Source organism: Lethenteron reissneri, chromosome 43, assembly GCF_015708825.2.
Source record: "Lethenteron reissneri isolate LAM-NWPU_2019-01 chromosome 43, ASM1570882v1, whole genome shotgun sequence".
NCBI classification, from domain to species: domain Eukaryota; kingdom Metazoa; phylum Chordata; class Hyperoartia; order Petromyzontiformes; family Petromyzontidae; genus Lethenteron; species Lethenteron reissneri.
In genome coordinates, this window is record NC_083821.1 from 5,671,742 (window position 1) to 5,690,324 (window position 18,583).

Here is an 18,583-nt window from a genome sequence, read left to right on the forward strand (position 1 = left end):
AGTGGCGGCCTCTCAGACGAGTTCCACCCATCAGCACTGGTGGTCTGCATTCCATGGACGCAGCACTTCGGCCTTGAAGTTTACGCTCACTTTGGGCCCGTGCGCAGCAACCGAGATTTAAAGCAAAATAAACACCAATAACAAACGTACATGTTTCAGCAGGAGTAATCGCTCCACCGCTAGTGACAGTGGCTGCCCCCCCCCCCCCCCACTCTTCGAGCCACGGACTCCAAAAAACAAGTGGCAACTGCACCGGTGCAAACAATCGTGGGACGTGCCTGTCTTTGGGCACGGCGAACCAGTACTCGGGCTGGGCTCCGCGGCAGGCGTAGTGCTGCACGACCGGCGAGCGCGCCGGCTCGAAGGAGCAGCGCATGGGCTTGCCCACGCGAAGGCACAGGAACATCGGCGGGGAGTCGCTCTCCGGCTCGCGGGCCGGAAGCAGGGCTGGAGAGGTGGGGGGTGGGGGGTGCAGAGAGACAAAGATAAAGATCCCCCGTATAGCCTTAACAGACTGTAGGGGCAAGTGCTGTTAGCGAGCACCTATGAAGGCCGCAACGGTACACGAGGGGGTGGGTGGCCAGCACCACGCCCGACCGCCTTTGTCTCCCTAGCGACGATGTTTACACACCGCACCAGGTACTCATTTGAGGCTGAGTCGACCTAGGGGAGGCCCGGGACCGGTTCAGATAATCGTCACTGGTGTTGGCCGTGAGCGGGAATCGAACTCGTGTCGCCGGGTTTATAGCGCAGCGCGCTAACCGCTACACTACCACTCCCCAGAGAGAGAATGGACGCGCGCGCACGCGCGCGCGCACACACACAGGTTTCAATTTAAAGTAAATTTAGCTGTGACGGTCCCACCTGATGACGGAGACTTGTGTTGCCTCCGAAACGTCGTGATTTATTATTTTATTTCTATTATTATTTCTTTTATTTTTATTATTTATTGTTATTTTTTACCTACGTGACTTTACCGAAAAAACCTAAGAGTATGAATCCTTGCAGTCACGAAAGCTTTAAAATCTAGAATTCAATTTGAAGCTTTCATGACTGCAGGGATTCATATTCTTGGTTCTTTCGGTAAAGTCACGTAAAAGGGAAATAATAAAATAATAAAAATATAAAACAATACATTTCTCACGACGTTTCGATCACACACACAGGTGTTTATCTTCTTGGTTCTTTTGGTAAAGTCACGTAGAAGGGAAGTAATAAAATAATAAAAATATCAAATACAATACAATTCTCACGACGTTTCGATCACACACACAGGTGTTTGTTAGAAGCTGGGCGGGTGGACCTGGGGGGGGGGCGCTTCGTGCCACACGGCTGGGCCGGCACCACTGGGACACCGGGGTTTGAAATCGGGCTTCAGCCACCCCATAACCTCTGACGTGTAAATTAGTAGCGACCTTAGCATGGTGATCATTAACCGCACCAAAAAACATCGAGTTATTTTTTTTCTCCAATTAACACAGCTTTTTTTCAGCTCTAAAATACATTTCTAACATCTATATTATTGCCAGAAAGGTTAAAACCTTTTATTACACTTTTTTATTTTAAAAAAAATTATTAACGTGTGAAAGAATCCCCCGTTGCAAGGGATACTAGAGGTTTGGCGAGGAAGAGTAGGCCAAATACTATCCAGAGGTCCCTCTCGTCGAGGCCCTTCCAGCAGCAGTGGCTTGAGAGAGCAATTGCAGAGCTGCGCCTTTACCCGTTATAAAAATGTGCCCTGAATGCTGCGAGAGGGGCCTCTCACTGTACAGTAGCGACAAATATTGGTTCTGAAGCAACGATTTTCAGGTCCTTTAACCGACAACAAGGTTCTCTGTGACCGTTTAACACGGAGCAGGAGGATTTCACGACCAATATTATCCATAACCGAGTTTTTTTTTGGGTTAGATCGCGTAAATATAAATGCGTCGTTAAACCCGCCACCACCCAACACAGCCAATAATTAAGGTTTTTCTCGTAAACAAAAATTGCCAATTCGTTACTAGTACAGCACACTGGTGTGTTGGAGAGTAAACCTGCCCTCTGGATTTCGCACCCGATTGGCTAACGAGTGACGACATGACGTGTATCCCTCTATTTAAGAACGGAACAGAAGGATTTATCCACAAATCGGGCTGTCGCCTGATGAGGCTCGTTGTAATTACTGGCGAAATGTCGAACTCGAATTGTTAATGTTGTGGATTTACTCTCCAACACACCGGTGTGCTGTACTAGTAACGAATTGGCAAGTTTTGTTTATGTGACAAACCTTATAATTGGCTGTGTCGGGTGGTAGTGGGTTTAACGGCACATTTATATTCTCTGTGACACTTTTAATAAATAAAAAACATAACGCACAATTAGAAAAGGGTAAAAAAAAGCAAAAAGAACATTTCTAACAGATGTAATTAAAATCTACCAATCCTGCAAAATGTGCAATTCTGTGCAGTTTGAATAATGAATCTGTCATGTACAAAATAATGCAAAAGTATTGGTGAATCTTTTGCAGAAATATACGTTTAACACCTCCACGATCCAGCATGGTGAAGTATGGTCAAACAACGCCCATTACTGCAAGACGTGGTGAGGTCAACATCCAGAAATGGATTGACAAACGGCTATAAATTATTGTTCTTGTAACCGTGTTTGGTATCGGATCGTAAATTATATTGGATTTTGGCAATTTCAATACTAGTAATAATAATGGTTAAAACTGTCTCTGTAAGACTCCCCTCCGTTGGTGCTTGACACAAGCCACTATATTCTTGGATCTTTTGGTAAAGTCACGTAGAATGAAAATAATAAAATAATAAAAATAAATCATAATAAAATTCTCACGTTTCGGCCACAACATAGCTATCTTTCCGACAGCTCTGTTCTTCACCTGAGGACGGCTGCTTGTGTTGTGGCCGAAACGTCGTGGCCGAAACGTCGTGAGAATTTTATGATGTTTTATTTTTATTATTATATTATTTCCCTTCTACGTGACTTTACCGAAAGATCCCAGAATATGAATCCCTGCAGTCACGAAAGCTTTAAATCGAAACAAGCCACCATTTTTCTCATACAATTGTCATGAAAACACAGCTTGAACCACCGACATGAACGCTTAAAAAATATGATTGCACGCACATATGAAAAGAACAATTGAATAACTAAAAATCGTCGAGCATTTCGACAATATTAAAATATACTACGGCAGCTTCTGCTCACCTTCGATTGGCTCTTCCATCGTTTTCAACAAACGGTGCAACGGTTCCTTCTGTGCCTCCGAATAAATTTTCGTCCTCTCCCAACGCGGCCGAGAAACTCCTTCGCCGCCATCTCCCTTCCTCTTCTTGCCCTTCGCCGAGCCCGCCAGCTTCGTCCCAGTCGCGCCATCCACCTCGCAAGCGTCCCTGCCCATCCCTTCCTGCTGCACGTCGACGCCCTCTTCCTGCGCGAGGCCGCCGCCCCCTTCCTCCGTGACGTCGTCGCTCACCTCGTGTTGCGCAACGGCGGCCTCCTCCTGCGGCAAGCTCGCAGTCTCTTCCCGCGTCGCACCACCGCCGCCCTTCCGTCTCGCGGCGTCGCCCTCTTCGTGTTTCGCGCCGCTCCCCTCTTCCTGTTTCGCGCTGCCACCCTTCCTCTGGGGGACACCGCCGCACCCTTTTTGAAAGGCGCTGCTGCCGCTGCCGGCCCGCTTCTGGCGGGCGCCGCTGCCCCGCTTCTGACGAGCGTTGCCGCCCCCTTTCTGGGAACCGCCGCCACCCGCCTCGTTCTGGGCACTTCCGCTGCCCTCCTTGGGAGGCCCTTTCATCACCACCCTACGGGGGAGGTCGGCCAGGCTCCTCCACTTTCGGCCCGAGCGCTCGGCCTCCCGGACGAGGGGAGCGCGGGCGACGTCCGGGCCGGGATGCTCATCCTGGCCCTCAGAGGAGACGTCCGCCGCGGCCGCCGCGTCCTCCTTGTCGTCTCGATCGCCGGTCCGGTCGGCCATGACCGCCTCCAGCTCCTCCTCTTCCACGTACCACACGGTGCTCCGGCCTACCGTGGACGAGCCCATCGAGATGCCGGAGCTCTGCTCGTTGCGCGTCTCCGTCCGCGCGGCCGACGGCTCCGCCTCCTCGGCCGCCGAAGTCTCCGCGTCCGTTTTATCGCCGCCGTTGGCCGGTGTCAACACCGAAGCGGTCGATGCATTCATCATCGCAGCCGAAAGCTCATTTTCATTCTGCGCTGCGGCAACGCCGTGTTCGTGCGCGCAGCTCGCGGAGGCCGTGGCGACGTCCCCCGCGCGGGCATCACTCGAGTCCCTCCCGGGGTGCTCCTCCACCGAGATCCCCGAACTCTCCTCACCCTTCGCAGGGTCCTCCTCTCCTGACGGCGCCGCCGGCACCTCCGCCGTGATTGTCGCGCCCCGAACGTCACCGTCCCCGGTTACCGGATCGAGTGCGACTTCTGGACGCTCGCTCTCCCCTTCCGCCGTCTCACCGTTTGGCATCGTCAAATCCGGCCCAGTTGTTTCAGGCTCGCCACCGTTCCCCTTTGCTGTTGCATCTACGGAGCTGAGATCGGACGCCACCGACGAAGTAGTTAGGCCGTCGGTTTCACGACGCTCGTGCAGCGGAGGACTGCCATCCCCCTGGATCTTCGTGCTTTCTAAGAGCGCGCGTGCGCCGCCGTGCTCCTCCCCGGTGGGAACGTCTTCCGCCCAAGGCGCCTCCTCCTTCTCCCCGGCGCCCGAGTCGGCGTCGCCATTCTCGCACGCGGACGAGGAGCCGTTGGCCTGCGTCGCGGCCGAGGCCAGGCTCCACGATGCCCTGTCCGAGGGCGTCTCGTCGTCGTCCGCGTCGTCCCCGTCGTCGGCGGCGGAGGCGGCGGCGGCGCCGCCGGCGGGCGCGTCGTCACTCGCCCCATCGCCGTCGTCCGCCGCGAGGCCGCCGCACGAGCGGCACCCCCGGCCGTCGGGCGGGCCGGCGGGCGGGCGGGCGGAGCCGTCGGGGGGTCGACCGGGGACGGGTTCCGGCGACGGCTCGGAGGCGAGGGCCGAGCGCGCTCGCTCGCGCTCCAGACGCGTGAAGGGGCTGAGCTCGTGCTCCGGCGCGAAGGCCCCCACGTCCTCGGGCCTGCTCGGGGAACAGAAACACTCGGAGAAGTTTCTAGAGGCGTGCAGACGCAACACACTCCCCCCGTTGCGCGTGCGCGGCGGTGGAGGAGTTTGCGTTGGAAGGACCAGCGGGAAGTGCCGGGGCGGGGCGGGGAGGGAGGGGAGAGGGTCGGGGATGAAGTTGGGTTATGGGCCATTGATAGTAAGAATAACACAAACAAAAAGGGAGGGGAGAAACGAATGCAAAATTAAATTGTGAAACCACGTAAAACAAAAACACACGAAATTCGGTAAAAAAAATCCAAAGCGCGAGTTACTTGAAAACAAGACAATTCACGGATGTATTAGAACCAAAAACAATGTTGCGACTGAAGCGTGACCATTAGACTTGGGATCAATCGCACTGCGGGACGCGCGAGGGTTGGAGGCGCAGGGGAGGAGACGGCAGACTCACGCCGGGAGGGTGTCGCGGATGCTCATGTGCGCCGTGTCGCGGTACACGGCGGCCGAGATCACCTCCTCCATGGGGCACAGCAGGCCGTACGCACGGCAGCCATGCTCGAGCACCAGCGGGTCGGACTTGTGCGGGTCGAACATGAGGCTGTTGGGGGTGACAAGGAGCACCCCTCCCACCACACCCTGGGGAGTGGACATCAGCGTATGGGTGCGCAGGCACTGACAACAGCCAAAGGCAACGGTCCGCCCGTAATAGCCTTAACAATCTTAAGCACTGATAATTGTTTTTTTACCCTTCTATCTGGCAACAAAAGTGACACCTTTTTACAAGGAGTCATGTTTGCATAGACTGCAATACCTTGCAGTCATAATACAAACAAAAGACATAACTCTGATAATATGCACTGTCCTTGAAGTTGATTGGTCCACACCTGAGACAGATTTCCTTAGAGCCTAGTCTCACATGGGTTGGACCAGATGACGCCAAAAGGCGCACTCAACTTCAAGGACAGTGCACATTATCAGAGTTATGTATTTTGTTTGTATTATGACTGCAGGTATTGCGGTCTATGCAAACATGACTCCTTGTAAAAAGGTGTCAGTTTTGTTGCCAGATAGAAGGGTAAGAAACCAATTATCATATTTTTACTGGCAAATGAGATTCCCAATCTTAAGCACTGTTTGAAAGCGCTTTGGTTAAGGCCAGCACAGCATACGAGGGGGTGGTGGGGGCCAGCACCACGCCTTTGTCTCCTTAGTGGCGATGTTTTTGCACACCAAGTCAACCTAAGGGAGGCCCAGGACCAGTTCGGATATGTTTATCACCGATGTTGGCTGTGATCGGGAATCGTCCACTGGGTTGATAGAGCAGTGTGCTAACCACTACACCACCGCTCCACTAACATCGACACGTGATAAACATGTACGTACAAGGACAAGCACTCACTCTCAGTCTGTTCTTTACCAACTACAAACTATTGCTTTTTGTTTATTCCCTCTTGTTTTCACAGCTTTATTTGCTCCATCATGCTAAATGTATCATGCGCATATCATCTGTTACATAACCTGCTACACTCACATTTAATTACGTTGCCCCGAACTTAAATATCTAATCAATCGACGTATTGTTGCCGGTCTACGGCTCATCACTGTAGGAATGGGGAGGAAGGTGACAGCCAACTGGCAGCTCACCCCGTCACGTGGTAAACTACAACAACCGTCGTCCAAATCGCAACCGAACGCTGATCATCAACCTCTCGGTCAGAATAGAAACATTTTCATTTCGAGAAACCGTTCCCGTCTCCTCCATCGTTTGCCCATCCTCTCGCCTCCATTGCCGCAAGAACGGTGGATACACCTGCGATTGTTACCAACTAGGTCGATGCAGATCACTGCAAGTCGCTCCCGGAGTAACGGGGGGAGCAGCGGGGAATGGTGCGTTACACGCACCTTGCCATTGGTGATGTACTTGCAGCTGATCTTGAGGAACTTCTTGGTCATGGGTTCCTCCTCCTCGGAGAGGGAGGCCTGGTCACGGAGCACGCGGTGCGACCGGGGCGAGCTGCTCGCCAGTGGCTGGTCCCGGGCCCCGGCCGCCCCCGGCGGGCCCCGCTGAAGGGGGTGCAGCGATGACGGGCTGCAGGGGCTCATGGGCGGCGAGCCGCGCTCACTTGTCGCGCCGTCGGGGTCAGGCACGTACAAGCACTGCGGGGCAGGGCAGGGAGGTATAACCGCACGAGGGTGACACAACGGTGGAGGGAACAGAGATGGTGGCTGTGTCTCTGTAGTTATTTGTGTGGATATAGGAACGCCTCTACTTACGAACATTCGACTTACAAATTTTCAGAAGTACGAACAAACCTGTCCGTATGTCCAGTTGCCTGTACGGACTGAGAGTCGTAAGTTTAACCGTCGCACAATAGATGGCAGTGGTGGCATCTACAGCTACTGAGCGTGAAGAACCAGCGGCATCTATATCTACTGAGCGCGAAGAACCAGTGACATCTACATGTGTAGAACATGAAGAACCAGTGGCATCTACATCTGCAAAACATGAAGAACCAGTGGCATCTACATCTGCAGAATGTGAAAAACCAGTGGCATCTACAGCTACTGAGCGTGAAGAACCAGTAGCATCTACATCTGCAGAACATGAAGAACCAGTGGCATCTACAGCTACTGAGCATGAAGAACCAGTGGCATCTACATCTGCAGAACGTGAAGAACCAGTAACATCTAGAGCTACTGAGCGTGAAGAACCAGTGGCATCTACAGCTACCGAGCGTGAAGAACCAGTGGCATCTACATCTGCAGAACATGAAGAACCGGTGGCATCTACAGCTACTGAACGTGAAGAACCAGTGGCATCTACATCTGGAGAACATGAAGAACCAGTGGCATCTACAGCTACTGAGCATGAAGAACCAGTGGCATCTACATCTGCAGAACGTGAAGAACCAGCGGCATCTACATCTGGAGAACATGAAGAACCAGTGGCATCTATAGCTACTGAGCATGAAGAACCAGTGGCATCTACATCTGCAGAACGTGAAGAACCAGTGGCATCTACAGCTACTGAGCGTGAAGAGCCAGTGGCATCTACATCTGCAGAACGTGAAGAACCAGTGGCATCTACATCTACTGAGCGTGAAGAACCATTGGCATCTACATCTGCAGAACATGAAGAACCAGTGGCATCTACATCTGCAGAACGTGAAGATCCAGTGGCATCTAAATCTGCAGAACATGAAGAACCAGTGGCATCTACAGCTACTGAGCGTGAAAACCAGTGGCATCTACATCTACAGAACATGAAGAACCAGTGGCATCTACATCTGCAGAACGTGAAAAACCAGTGGCATCTACATCTGCAGAACGTGAAGAACCAGTGGCATCTAAATCTGCAGAACATGAAGAACCAGTGGCATCTACATCTGGAGAACATGAACAACCAGTGGCATCTACAGAACATGAAGAACCAGTGGCATCTACAGAACATGAAGAACCAGTGGTATCTACATCTGCAGAACGTGAAGAACCAGTGGCATCTACATCTGCAGAAGGTGAAGAACCAGTGGCATCTACATCTGCAGAACGTGAATAACCAGTGGCATCTACATCTGCAGGACGTGAAGAACCAGAGGCATCTACATCTGGAGAACGTGAACAACCAGTGGCATCTACATCTACAGAACGTGAAGAACCAGCGGCATCTACAGCTACTGAGCGTGAAGAACCAGTGGCATCTACATCTGTAGAACGTGAACAACCAGCGGCATCTACATCTGCAGAACATGAAGAACCAGCGGCATCTACATCTGCAGAACGTGAACAACCAGTGGCATCTACATCTGCAGAACGTGAACAACCAGTGGCAGCTACATCTGCAGAACGTGAAGAACCAGTGGCATCTACATCTGCAGAACGCGAAGAACCAGTGGCATCTACATCTGCAGAACGTGAACAACCAGTGGCATCTACATCTACAGGAGATTGTACAACTTTTAAAGCCATTGCCCGTGTTCAGTGAGCACGCCGTACAAAGTGTTTGTGAATCGACGGGAGTAAAGTTGGACTTACGAACAAATCGACTTAGGAACAGAGCTCTGGAAACTAACTCCTAAGTAGAGGAGCCCCCCCCCCCCACCCCGTACGTCGAACTTCTTTCGCACCGTACGTAGCAAAACCGCGCTGATCGGTTGGCCACGTAGTCTAAAGTCGCGTGTGGACGGCAGGCAGGGGAAATCCGTGGGGGTCACGGTGCCTCACCTGCCCGGTGACAATCGTGTGGGAGAAGAGTCGGTTGTTGTGCAGCAACTCGTTGGGAGTCGTGTTAAACCTCAAGGCAATGCTGTTGAGCGTATCTTTTTCTTCCACCTGCAGGCGACAATTCGGTCAACGGAGCTGAAATAATGTAGAACCCGGCGCTCTAACAAAACAAGTCAGGCCGGTGCCATGTGATTACGATCTGGGCAACACTACCCAGTAAGGGCGGACCAACACAGGTGGACCAACTTGGACTGTTTCACTCTAACCTGATCTTCATGAAGACATCACACGATCTAACAAAACAAGTCAGGCCGGTGCCGTGGGATTACGGTCTGGGCAACACTACCCAGTAAGGGCAGACCAACACAGGTGGCCCAACTTGGACTGTTTCGCTCTAACCTGATCGTCATGAACACATGTATGTATCACATACACAGTGAAACACCCCATTAACCATAACTTCCATTGGCCACAGCCTCAAGTTCACCTGCAAATTATACTGTCATCCACAGACACAGTCTTAAATTTCGATGTAAAGCTTTCGTGACTGCAGGGATTCATCTTCTTGGTTCTTTCGGTAAAGTCACGTAGAAGGAAAACAATAAGTTGCTGCGGCGTCATATTATTAACATTCCTTCCCTTTATTAATTATAACCTTACTCCCTCCCTTTGATACTGCTAATCCAGCATAATGCATGGGCATAATGACTTTAAACCCCTCGCCAAACCTCCTACGCATTTCACAAGTAGTACTAATCGCATATCTGCATTTCCCATAAATATGCTAAATTCCTCTTGATATGCAAATTATTTTGTCAAGACGCTCTTCGCCCCTCCATTCCAGCATAAATAGTCGCTCCAAGCCTGGGGCGTGCCATTCAGACTTTGCCTTCTCGACAGACCTGTTCTCCACCTGAAGACGGCTGCTTGCGTTGTGGCCGAAACGTCGTAAGAATTATTTTATTATGTTTTATTTTTATTATTTTATTGTTTTCCTTCTACGTGACTTTACCGAAAGAACCAAGAAAAAAAAAAAGACAGTCTTCCTATTAATCCACATTTTTCCCACGTAGAAAGATCATGGGGCTGTATCATGGCCGAGTGGAAGCACTTCGCCACTTGTTGCAGCAATGTACCGTTTGAGGCAGGTGTCATGCTACGCTAAAAAAAAAGTTTTGCTGGCTGGCTGGCGAAAATTTGCTGATTTTGAAAATCTAGCATTACACATTTGGAAAATCACATCATAATGGCTGCCTCGACTGCAACACTTAACAGGAAGGACCTTCCAGAGTACGACCCCCCTCAAATAATCATTGGGGCACAGAAACACGTTGACCAGAGGTCGCAAACGGGTTTTGATTCCTTAGCCGTACCCGTACCCGGCCGCGCCAGGGTCGCAAACGGGGACCCGTACCCGGCCGTACCCGTACCTATCGGGTACCTGATTGCGACCTCTGGGATAAAGCCATGTTGCCGGCGCAGGTGGGTTGATTCTAGGCACTTGAATTGTGAGAAGAGACAAGACGTTGGGAAATGAGTGACAAACGGTTACTCACCAGTGACTCACGGCCTACCCGTACCCGGCCGCACCAGGGTCGCAAATGGCTACCAGTACCCGGCCAGGTACGGGTAGCCGGGTATCGGGTAGGGTACGGGTATCGGGTACCCGGTTGCGACCTCTGCCTTAATGTCAACACAAGACAGCACTAAGTGGACATCAGCCCAAGGAGCCCTCACCGTGTATTCCACCATTCCCAGGGGCTTCTGGAAGGAGACCTTCCTGCCCTTCTTCTCCGGAGACTTGAGCTCGATGCCGCCATCGACCGGCGAGGTTGGCACCTCCTGCTCCGGGGGCACAAGCACACCGTCACCGTTCTCAGCTCCTGTGTGGGAAGACAAAGAGAGCGATAGAATCACCGTTACAAACACATCACACACACACCACATGTATATAATACACACACACGCTCGAGATGTGAACCCGACATTTGAACAAAAAAAAAATCAGGACTAGATATGACATTTTAGATTATCAATATTTGATTTGGCATTAATATGAATGTGAAAAAAATGTAAATCCAAAACTCATCAGGAATGCACTCTTCACCTGGGCTGAGAAATCTCACCCTCCCCCCCTCCCCGTCTCACTGCCCAAACACTCTCCTGGACCACAATTGAAGTTGGTTTGTTTCACTCATTCGGCAGTACCATCTGAAAGTTCTTAACTTCGCGAGGTCTTGTAATAAACACTTGCAAATACACAATTCTCATCTTTGGCGAGCCAAGTGACCTTCCTCAGAATGTGACGTTAAAACAGTCAGACGGCTGGTACAGCGTTGCGCAAGGCATCGATGCAGTGTATTTAGACTGCATATCAGAGGTCGCAACCGGATACCCGATACCCGTACCCTACCCGATACTCAGCTACCCATACGGGTACGGGTAACCGTTTGCGACCCTGGTGCGGCCGGGTAGACCGTGAGTCACTGTTTGTCACTCATTTCCCAACGTCTTGTCTCTTCTCACAATTCAAGTTCCTAGAATCAACCCACACGGTTACCCGTTTGCGACCCTGGTGCGGACGGGTACGGGTAAGGAATCAAAACCCGTTTGCGACCTCTGCTGCATATGCTTGACGCATTGATGAAAGATGCCCTTGATAGCCAAGTAAGAGCCCTTTGAGCCCGCAAGGGAGACATTACATTACAACAAAAACTCTTGAGGTTGGCAGCTTTAGATGTACTCTGCATTTCCCAGAATAAAGCTCGAGTCTATGGGCGATAGGATCTCGTCTCCTGTGGCACCTAAACTGCAAAACTCTCCGTCGAAGGCTGTCAGGAAGTCCGGTTCGTTTGGGACCAAAAAGTTCCGCCTAAAAACATTCCTTTCAGAAAGCATTTCCTATTTTAACTTAGGCAATTCTTACCACACCGCCCCCATTGTCATTTATGTCAAGTGCCTTGTTATTTGATGAAAGCTGCTATGTTAGCAGTAATCATAATTATTAAATAACACAATGTGTACAAGGGGGGTTAGCACACTGTACTATAAACCCAGTGACCCAAGTTCTAATCTCACATCAGTGGCGAGCAATATCTAAAACCAGTGCTGGACGCCCTTCAACAACCCGCATTGACCAGCTCGGTGAAGTATGGTCAAACAACCCCCATGACCAAAAGGTTTGGGGGGGGGGGAGGAATTCATTCGGCATTGGATTGAGAATAGGTCGCTGACGAAATTTTTTTTACAGAATAGTGATTACAACACAAAGACAAAGATCCTCTGTATCGCCCTAAACATTTTTTAGGGCAAGTGCTGTTAGAGAGCATCTACGAACACGTACACAGGTGTGCACACCAAGGCTGGAGAATAACAAGCCTTGTTACTCGTGCAGATCCATCAATACTTCAGCATTCGGAAGGAGTAGTTATACAGGTTTCTGCAGGTCTACGGGTCAGACAGCACATTCAATTATGGTCCCTGAATAGCCTTGGGTTAAAACTAAACTGATAAACTATTTTTTTTATTTAACCAGGTAAGGCACACTAAGCTACATAGCCCTTTTTCAGACGCGACCTCGCCACAAATGATAGCCCAACAAAGTTGCTTATCACGTTAAAATGTATCGCAGCCAAATACTCTTATAAACGCACGTTGATTCTAAATGTGGAGGGGGAAACCGGAGGAACAGGTGAAAAATCCACGCGACCACGGGGAGAGAGACACGCAAACTCCAAATGCACAACAGGTGTCAAGGTCGGGATCGAACCCACGATCTCCTGCATACCAGGCGAGGTAGTTAACATCTCCTAGCCAGCGTGATGATGATGAGAGAGAGAGACACGCAAAATCCAAATACACAACAGGCGTCAAGGTCAGGATCGAACCCGTGATCTCCTGCATACCAGGCGAGGTAGTTAACATCTCCTAGCCAGCGTGATGATGATGAGAGAGAGAGACACGCAAAATCCAAATACACAACAGGCGTCAAGGTCGGGTTCGAACCCACGATCTCCAGCATACCAGGCGAGGTAGTTAACATCTCTTAGCCACTGTGGATTTAGGGCCGGGATCGAACTCACAACCTCCGGTATACCAGGCGAGGTAGTTAACATCTCCTAGCCACCGTGATGATGATGAGAGAGAGAGACACGCAAACTCCAAATACACAACAAGCGTCAGGGTCAGGATCGAAACCGCAATCTCCTGCATACCGGGCGAGGTAGTTAACATCTCCTAGCCACCGTGGCGAAACCACAAATCGGTTGTTGTATTTCTTGAAGACGACACTTTCTAAACGACAAGCGAGACTCCACAAAAGTTGAGTTGTTACACAAAGTCAGCAGACACAATAAAAAAAGAAAAACACGTCCCACACACACACACACGCGCTTCACAGCCGAGAAAAAACAAGACTCTCAACCGAAGCATCGCACCGCTGTCAAGTGAGACCAAAGTCCATCTCTGCCGCTGACAGCAATCATGGGGGCACACAGCCTCGGCTGATAAAAGACACCAAATTTTGCAAGATTCACTCCGCACGGGCCCTCCCCCTCCTCCCACTGCTATCGTCAGGGTTCATCGGTTCACCGCTAACAACGCAAAACTATGAACTTCGTTCGTTGTACGAAATTCAAGGACGGAATTAAAGCACGATTCATTTGCGTTGCCGCGGTTGTGAATCGCTTAGGAAGCAGTTACCTGGCAAAGAAGGTATATATATACTATGACCATTCAAAGCGCATCGTAACGTGTAAATAACATCCACGATTTTTACACTGTGTAACAAAAAAACTGTTTTTTCTGGGTAGTGTTATTTACTAATTGCGTATGCCTCAAAAGTACAGAAAATGGATATTGTTGCCCACCAACTTTGCTTTTGTGACCCGGACAGTAATATTTAGAAATTCACCCATTTTCAATGAGAAAACGTGTGCATGTGTCATTCCTTCACGTAAAATCCTGGTCACAAAAGCAAAGTTTCTATACTTTTTAGGCATCAGCAATTAGAAAACTAACACTTACTACCCAGAAACAAAAATCGTGTTGCATCTTGGTATCATTGTTGCACTCATCAAGGATGTGGGGGGGGGGGCACAGATTGTCACTGACAAGACAATGCCGGGTCAAAGTGCTTCGCTACTTTTAAAGTTGACTTTCGCACAGCAAAGTAGACAAAACACGGGTTCATTACTTACTACGCAATGTAAGTACGGTGTTAATGTGTTCATACACACACTATACAAGGGTGTTTAATAGCAATACAGCACACGAGTAGATTGATTGTGCTGGAACGGAAACTTAAGTATTGTGCTAACTTAAAAGCGCAAACAGGACTCCCGTAGGCAAAACAGTATTAAATCATTATTGTTGTTGTTGTTTACAGTGCGTCTATGTCGATGCTACGACCAACAAAATATATTCGTAAGCTTTGTTTTAGGTTTTAAACTAGAGTCGACTACAGGATGCAATACTTTTGTATTATATAGAACTGCGCGTTATAGCAACAACGTGCAGACACACACACAGACACAGCGTGTTAACAAAACTCGCACTCACAAATGTTAAAAGTTCGCCAACAAGTTGTCAAAAATAAACGAGACGAATTCAAAAACACCGCTCCGGGTGTCAATCTAGTTAAACAAAACAAACAAAATTACCTGCAAGTCCCTAAAGACAAAGATCCCCCGTGTAGCCTTAACAGACTGCTGGGGCAAGTGCTGTTGGCGAGCACCTATGAAGCCCTCCAGCAAACGCGACGACATTTGTTCCAGTTGTTAAGTGTTGCAACAACAATTAATTGTTGTTGCAACAACAGCCGCGACAATTACAACCGCAAGGGAATGACAGCGATTACCAGAGCAGCAGCAGCAGCAACTGCAACCAGCATTGTACAGCAATTACAATCACAATTGCGGTCCTACAATAGCGACCACAGCAACCACGACTACAACCATTGTTGTTGTTGTGGTTTAGTTTGTTGTCCTTCCTGTCGATTAGCACGTCTGGCTTACGTAGGAGCGCGAAAGAGGTTTAAACGTGCGGCACAAACACACAACGGGTACACGACACACACAGCGACAACAATAACAGCCACGCGCTAATTGCAACCACAATTACAGCAGCAGCAGCTGCAGCGAGATGGATCTCGCTGGGAGCACAACAACAGCAGCAGCAGCAAACAGCAGCGATATGGATCTCAATGAAAGCCACAACAACAGCAAATAGCAAACAACAGCAGCAGCGAGATTCATCTCAATGAAAGCAACAACAACAGCAGCAGCAGCAAACAACAGCAGCAAGATAGATCTCACTGTAGAACATCGTAATCACCACCAACAACAGCAGCAGCAGCAAGATGAATCTCAATGAAAGCCACAACAACAGCAGCAAGATGGATCTCACTGTAGAACATCGTAATCATCATCAACAGCAGCAGCAGCAGCAAGATGAATCTCAATGAAAGCCACAACAACAGCAGCAAGATGGATCTCACTGTAGAACATCGTAATCATCATCAACAGCAGCAGCAGCAGCAAGATGAATCTCAATGAAATCCACAACAACAGCAGCAAGATGGATCTCACTGTAGAACATCGTAATCATCATCAACAGCAGCAGCAGCAGCAAGATGAATCTCAATGAAAGCCACAACAACAGCAGCGAACAACAGCAGCAGCAGCAGCAGCAAACAACAACAGCAGCAAACAACAACAGCGAGATGGATCTCAATAAAAGCAACAACAGCAAACAAACAACAACAGCAGCGAGATGAATCTCACTGAATAACATCGTAATCACCATCACCATCATCAACAGCATCAGCAGCAGCAAGCAAACAGAGCCGGTGGTGGTGCCGGTGGGGGGGTGCCGGTGGGGGGGTGAGTTCCGCGCCGCGCGAGCGAACCGATGAGAGCGACTGGGGCGCTCATCCCGACACTTCTCCGTCTCGTCCACACGGGCGCAGGGCTCTCCTCGCCACAGCGGCAGCAGTGGAACTGCGGAGATCCATCGCCTCCCTCCGCTGTGGTGACAGTGGTGGTGGTGGTGTTGGCTGTGATGGGTCCCGATCCACAGGGGCCGCAACCCCCCTCGGGCACCCCGCGGTGTAAGCGGACGCTCCACTCCGCCGCGTTCTTCATGGTCGATGTCTCGACGTGGATCAACAATGGGGGGGGGGGTGGGGGCTGTTGCTGTTGTTGTTGCTGTTGTTGTTGCTGTTGCTGTTGTTGTTGCTGTTGTTGTTGTTGCTGCTGTTGCTGTTGTTGCTGATGCTGTTGCTGCTGCTGTTGCTGTTGTTGATGCTGCTGCTGTTGCTGCTGTTGTTGTTGCTGCTGTTGTTGCTGCTGTTGCTGCTGCTGTTGCTGCTGTTGTTGTTGCTGCTGTTGCTGCTGCTTCAGCGAGACAAAGATCCTCTCCCCCCCCGGTGTAGCCTCAGTAGTGGTGGGGCAAGTTGCTGGCTAAGCGAGTTCGGCAGCACTAAGGCCGCCGGCACAACGCTGGGGGTGGGACAGCACCGCGCCCGACGATGCTCACACTGGGGCACTCGTTTTGAGGCCGAGTCGACCTAGGCGAGGCACAGGACCGGTTCGGGTAATCGTCGCTGGGTGTTGCGTACCGTGAGCGGCAATCGAAACCCGGGACGCGTTCGCCCGGGGTTCGTGGCGCAGTGCGCTAACCGCTGCGCCACCGCTCTCTAGGACCTCCCCTAACCCCCCCCCCCCACCTCTCCCACACCCCAATGCGGCTCCGGTGGGTGGGACTGAGCAGACGCCGGCAAAGACAAAGCGATTGATGCCCAGGCAGGTAAACACCTGGACAGACGCCTGGGCAGACAGACGCATGGACACGCAACTCGACAGCCACGCAGGACAGACACCTTCACGGACACGTCCACAGACACGTAGATGGAAGGATACAACTAAACAGACAGATATCTACACAGATAGGCAGACACCTTTAAAGACAGAGATTCCTTGGACGGGCAAACGCCTGCACAGAGGGACACTTTGTCAGACATCTAGACAGATAGAGACACCGAGACAGACACCATAACAGATCAACCGAGACGCACACCTAACCAGGCAGACAGAATAAGTCAGGCACTTAAGTAAACAGACAAGCATATACTACCCAGCTATAGTGAAGAGAGAGACGCAGATATGTAGTCTGCCCAACAGACAGACAGACCCCTAAACACAGATAGACAAACGACACATACGTCTCTACCCAACCACTAAACCCATACGCACACATCTACGACCAGATAATCAGCGATACAGACACCCATCCAGCCAGACATCCTACCCAGCCACCCAACCACCTACCCACCCAACCACCTACCCACCCAACCACCTACCCACCCAACCACCTACCCACCCAACCACCTACCCACCCAACCACCTACCCACCCAACCACCTACCCACCCAACCACCTACCCACCCAACCACCTACCCACCCAACCACCTACCCACCCAACCACCTACCCACCTACCCACCCAACCACCTACCCACCCAACCACCTACCCACCCAACCACCTACCCACCCAACCACCTACCACCCACCCACAACCACCTACCCCACCACCTACCCACACAACCACCTACCCACCCAACCACCTACCCACACAACCACCTACCCACCCAACCACCTACCCACACAACCACCTACCCACCCACAGCCCAGGCTGACAGAGTCACGACCACGCTCTGCAAACCGGTCGCTTTGAGCCACCACCCCAACAAGCCTCGCTGTAGTCAGCAGCAGCCAGTGCATTCTTTTGGAAGATGACGCTAAATCCGAGAAGGAGTGATCGCCTCCAGGAGGCGGGGTTCGTTCACTCCACGTGGCTATGTCGTTGCCTATCAAATCCACCGCGGCGTTTGAGCCGATGTTTCTTGTGTGCCTTGTGTTTTTTTTTTCACGAGCGAGTAACCATCCACCCCCACCGTGTTTGTACGAGTCGTAGTGTGCAAGTCCCCGAACGTGTGCGATTCAACGTTTCGCGTGGACTGTTTGTGAGCGCCAAATCACGCGTGCGCAAATGAGTCACTGTGTTTGGATGAGTCTGCAAAAAAAAAGTCTCTTCCTATGTTTGTTACATGTGGGCGCTAGTGTTGGCACGAGTGAGTGTTTCGCTCTCTCCCCGTGTGTTTCTTCTCTACGCACGAGTCCCATCGGTTTCCACGCGTTTGGCGAACGGGTCTCTTGTGTTCGGAACTCATTGTGCGAATGAGCTTTCTGTCCGGACAATTATTGTGTGTCCGAGTGT

General features: G+C 50.8%; 1 protein-coding gene across 6 annotated transcripts in view; it reads right to left on the bottom strand.

Moving 5' to 3' along the window:
• LOC133353195 (oxidation resistance protein 1-like) overlaps positions 1-18,583 on the bottom strand; it is a 66,565-nt gene that overhangs the window by 12,645 nt on the left and 35,337 nt on the right. For 3 of the 6 annotated variants that reach the window (XM_061569244.1, XM_061569243.1, XM_061569245.1), the window contains 6 exons: positions 11,048-11,193; positions 9,311-9,418; positions 6,992-7,246; positions 5,541-5,725; positions 3,214-5,138; positions 279-447 (listed from right to left, as the gene is read on the bottom strand). In XM_061569244.1, coding sequence (XP_061425228.1) covers positions 279-447; positions 3,214-5,138; positions 5,541-5,725; positions 6,992-7,246; positions 9,311-9,418; positions 11,048-11,193 — 2,788 coding nt within the window. Of the gene's footprint in view, positions 1-278; positions 448-3,213; positions 5,139-5,540; positions 5,726-6,991; positions 7,247-9,310; positions 9,419-11,047; positions 11,194-13,524; positions 13,815-16,217; positions 16,476-18,583 lie in introns of those variants that run through there. The other 3 variants (XM_061569247.1, XM_061569248.1, XM_061569246.1) reach the window with 3 other exon arrangements.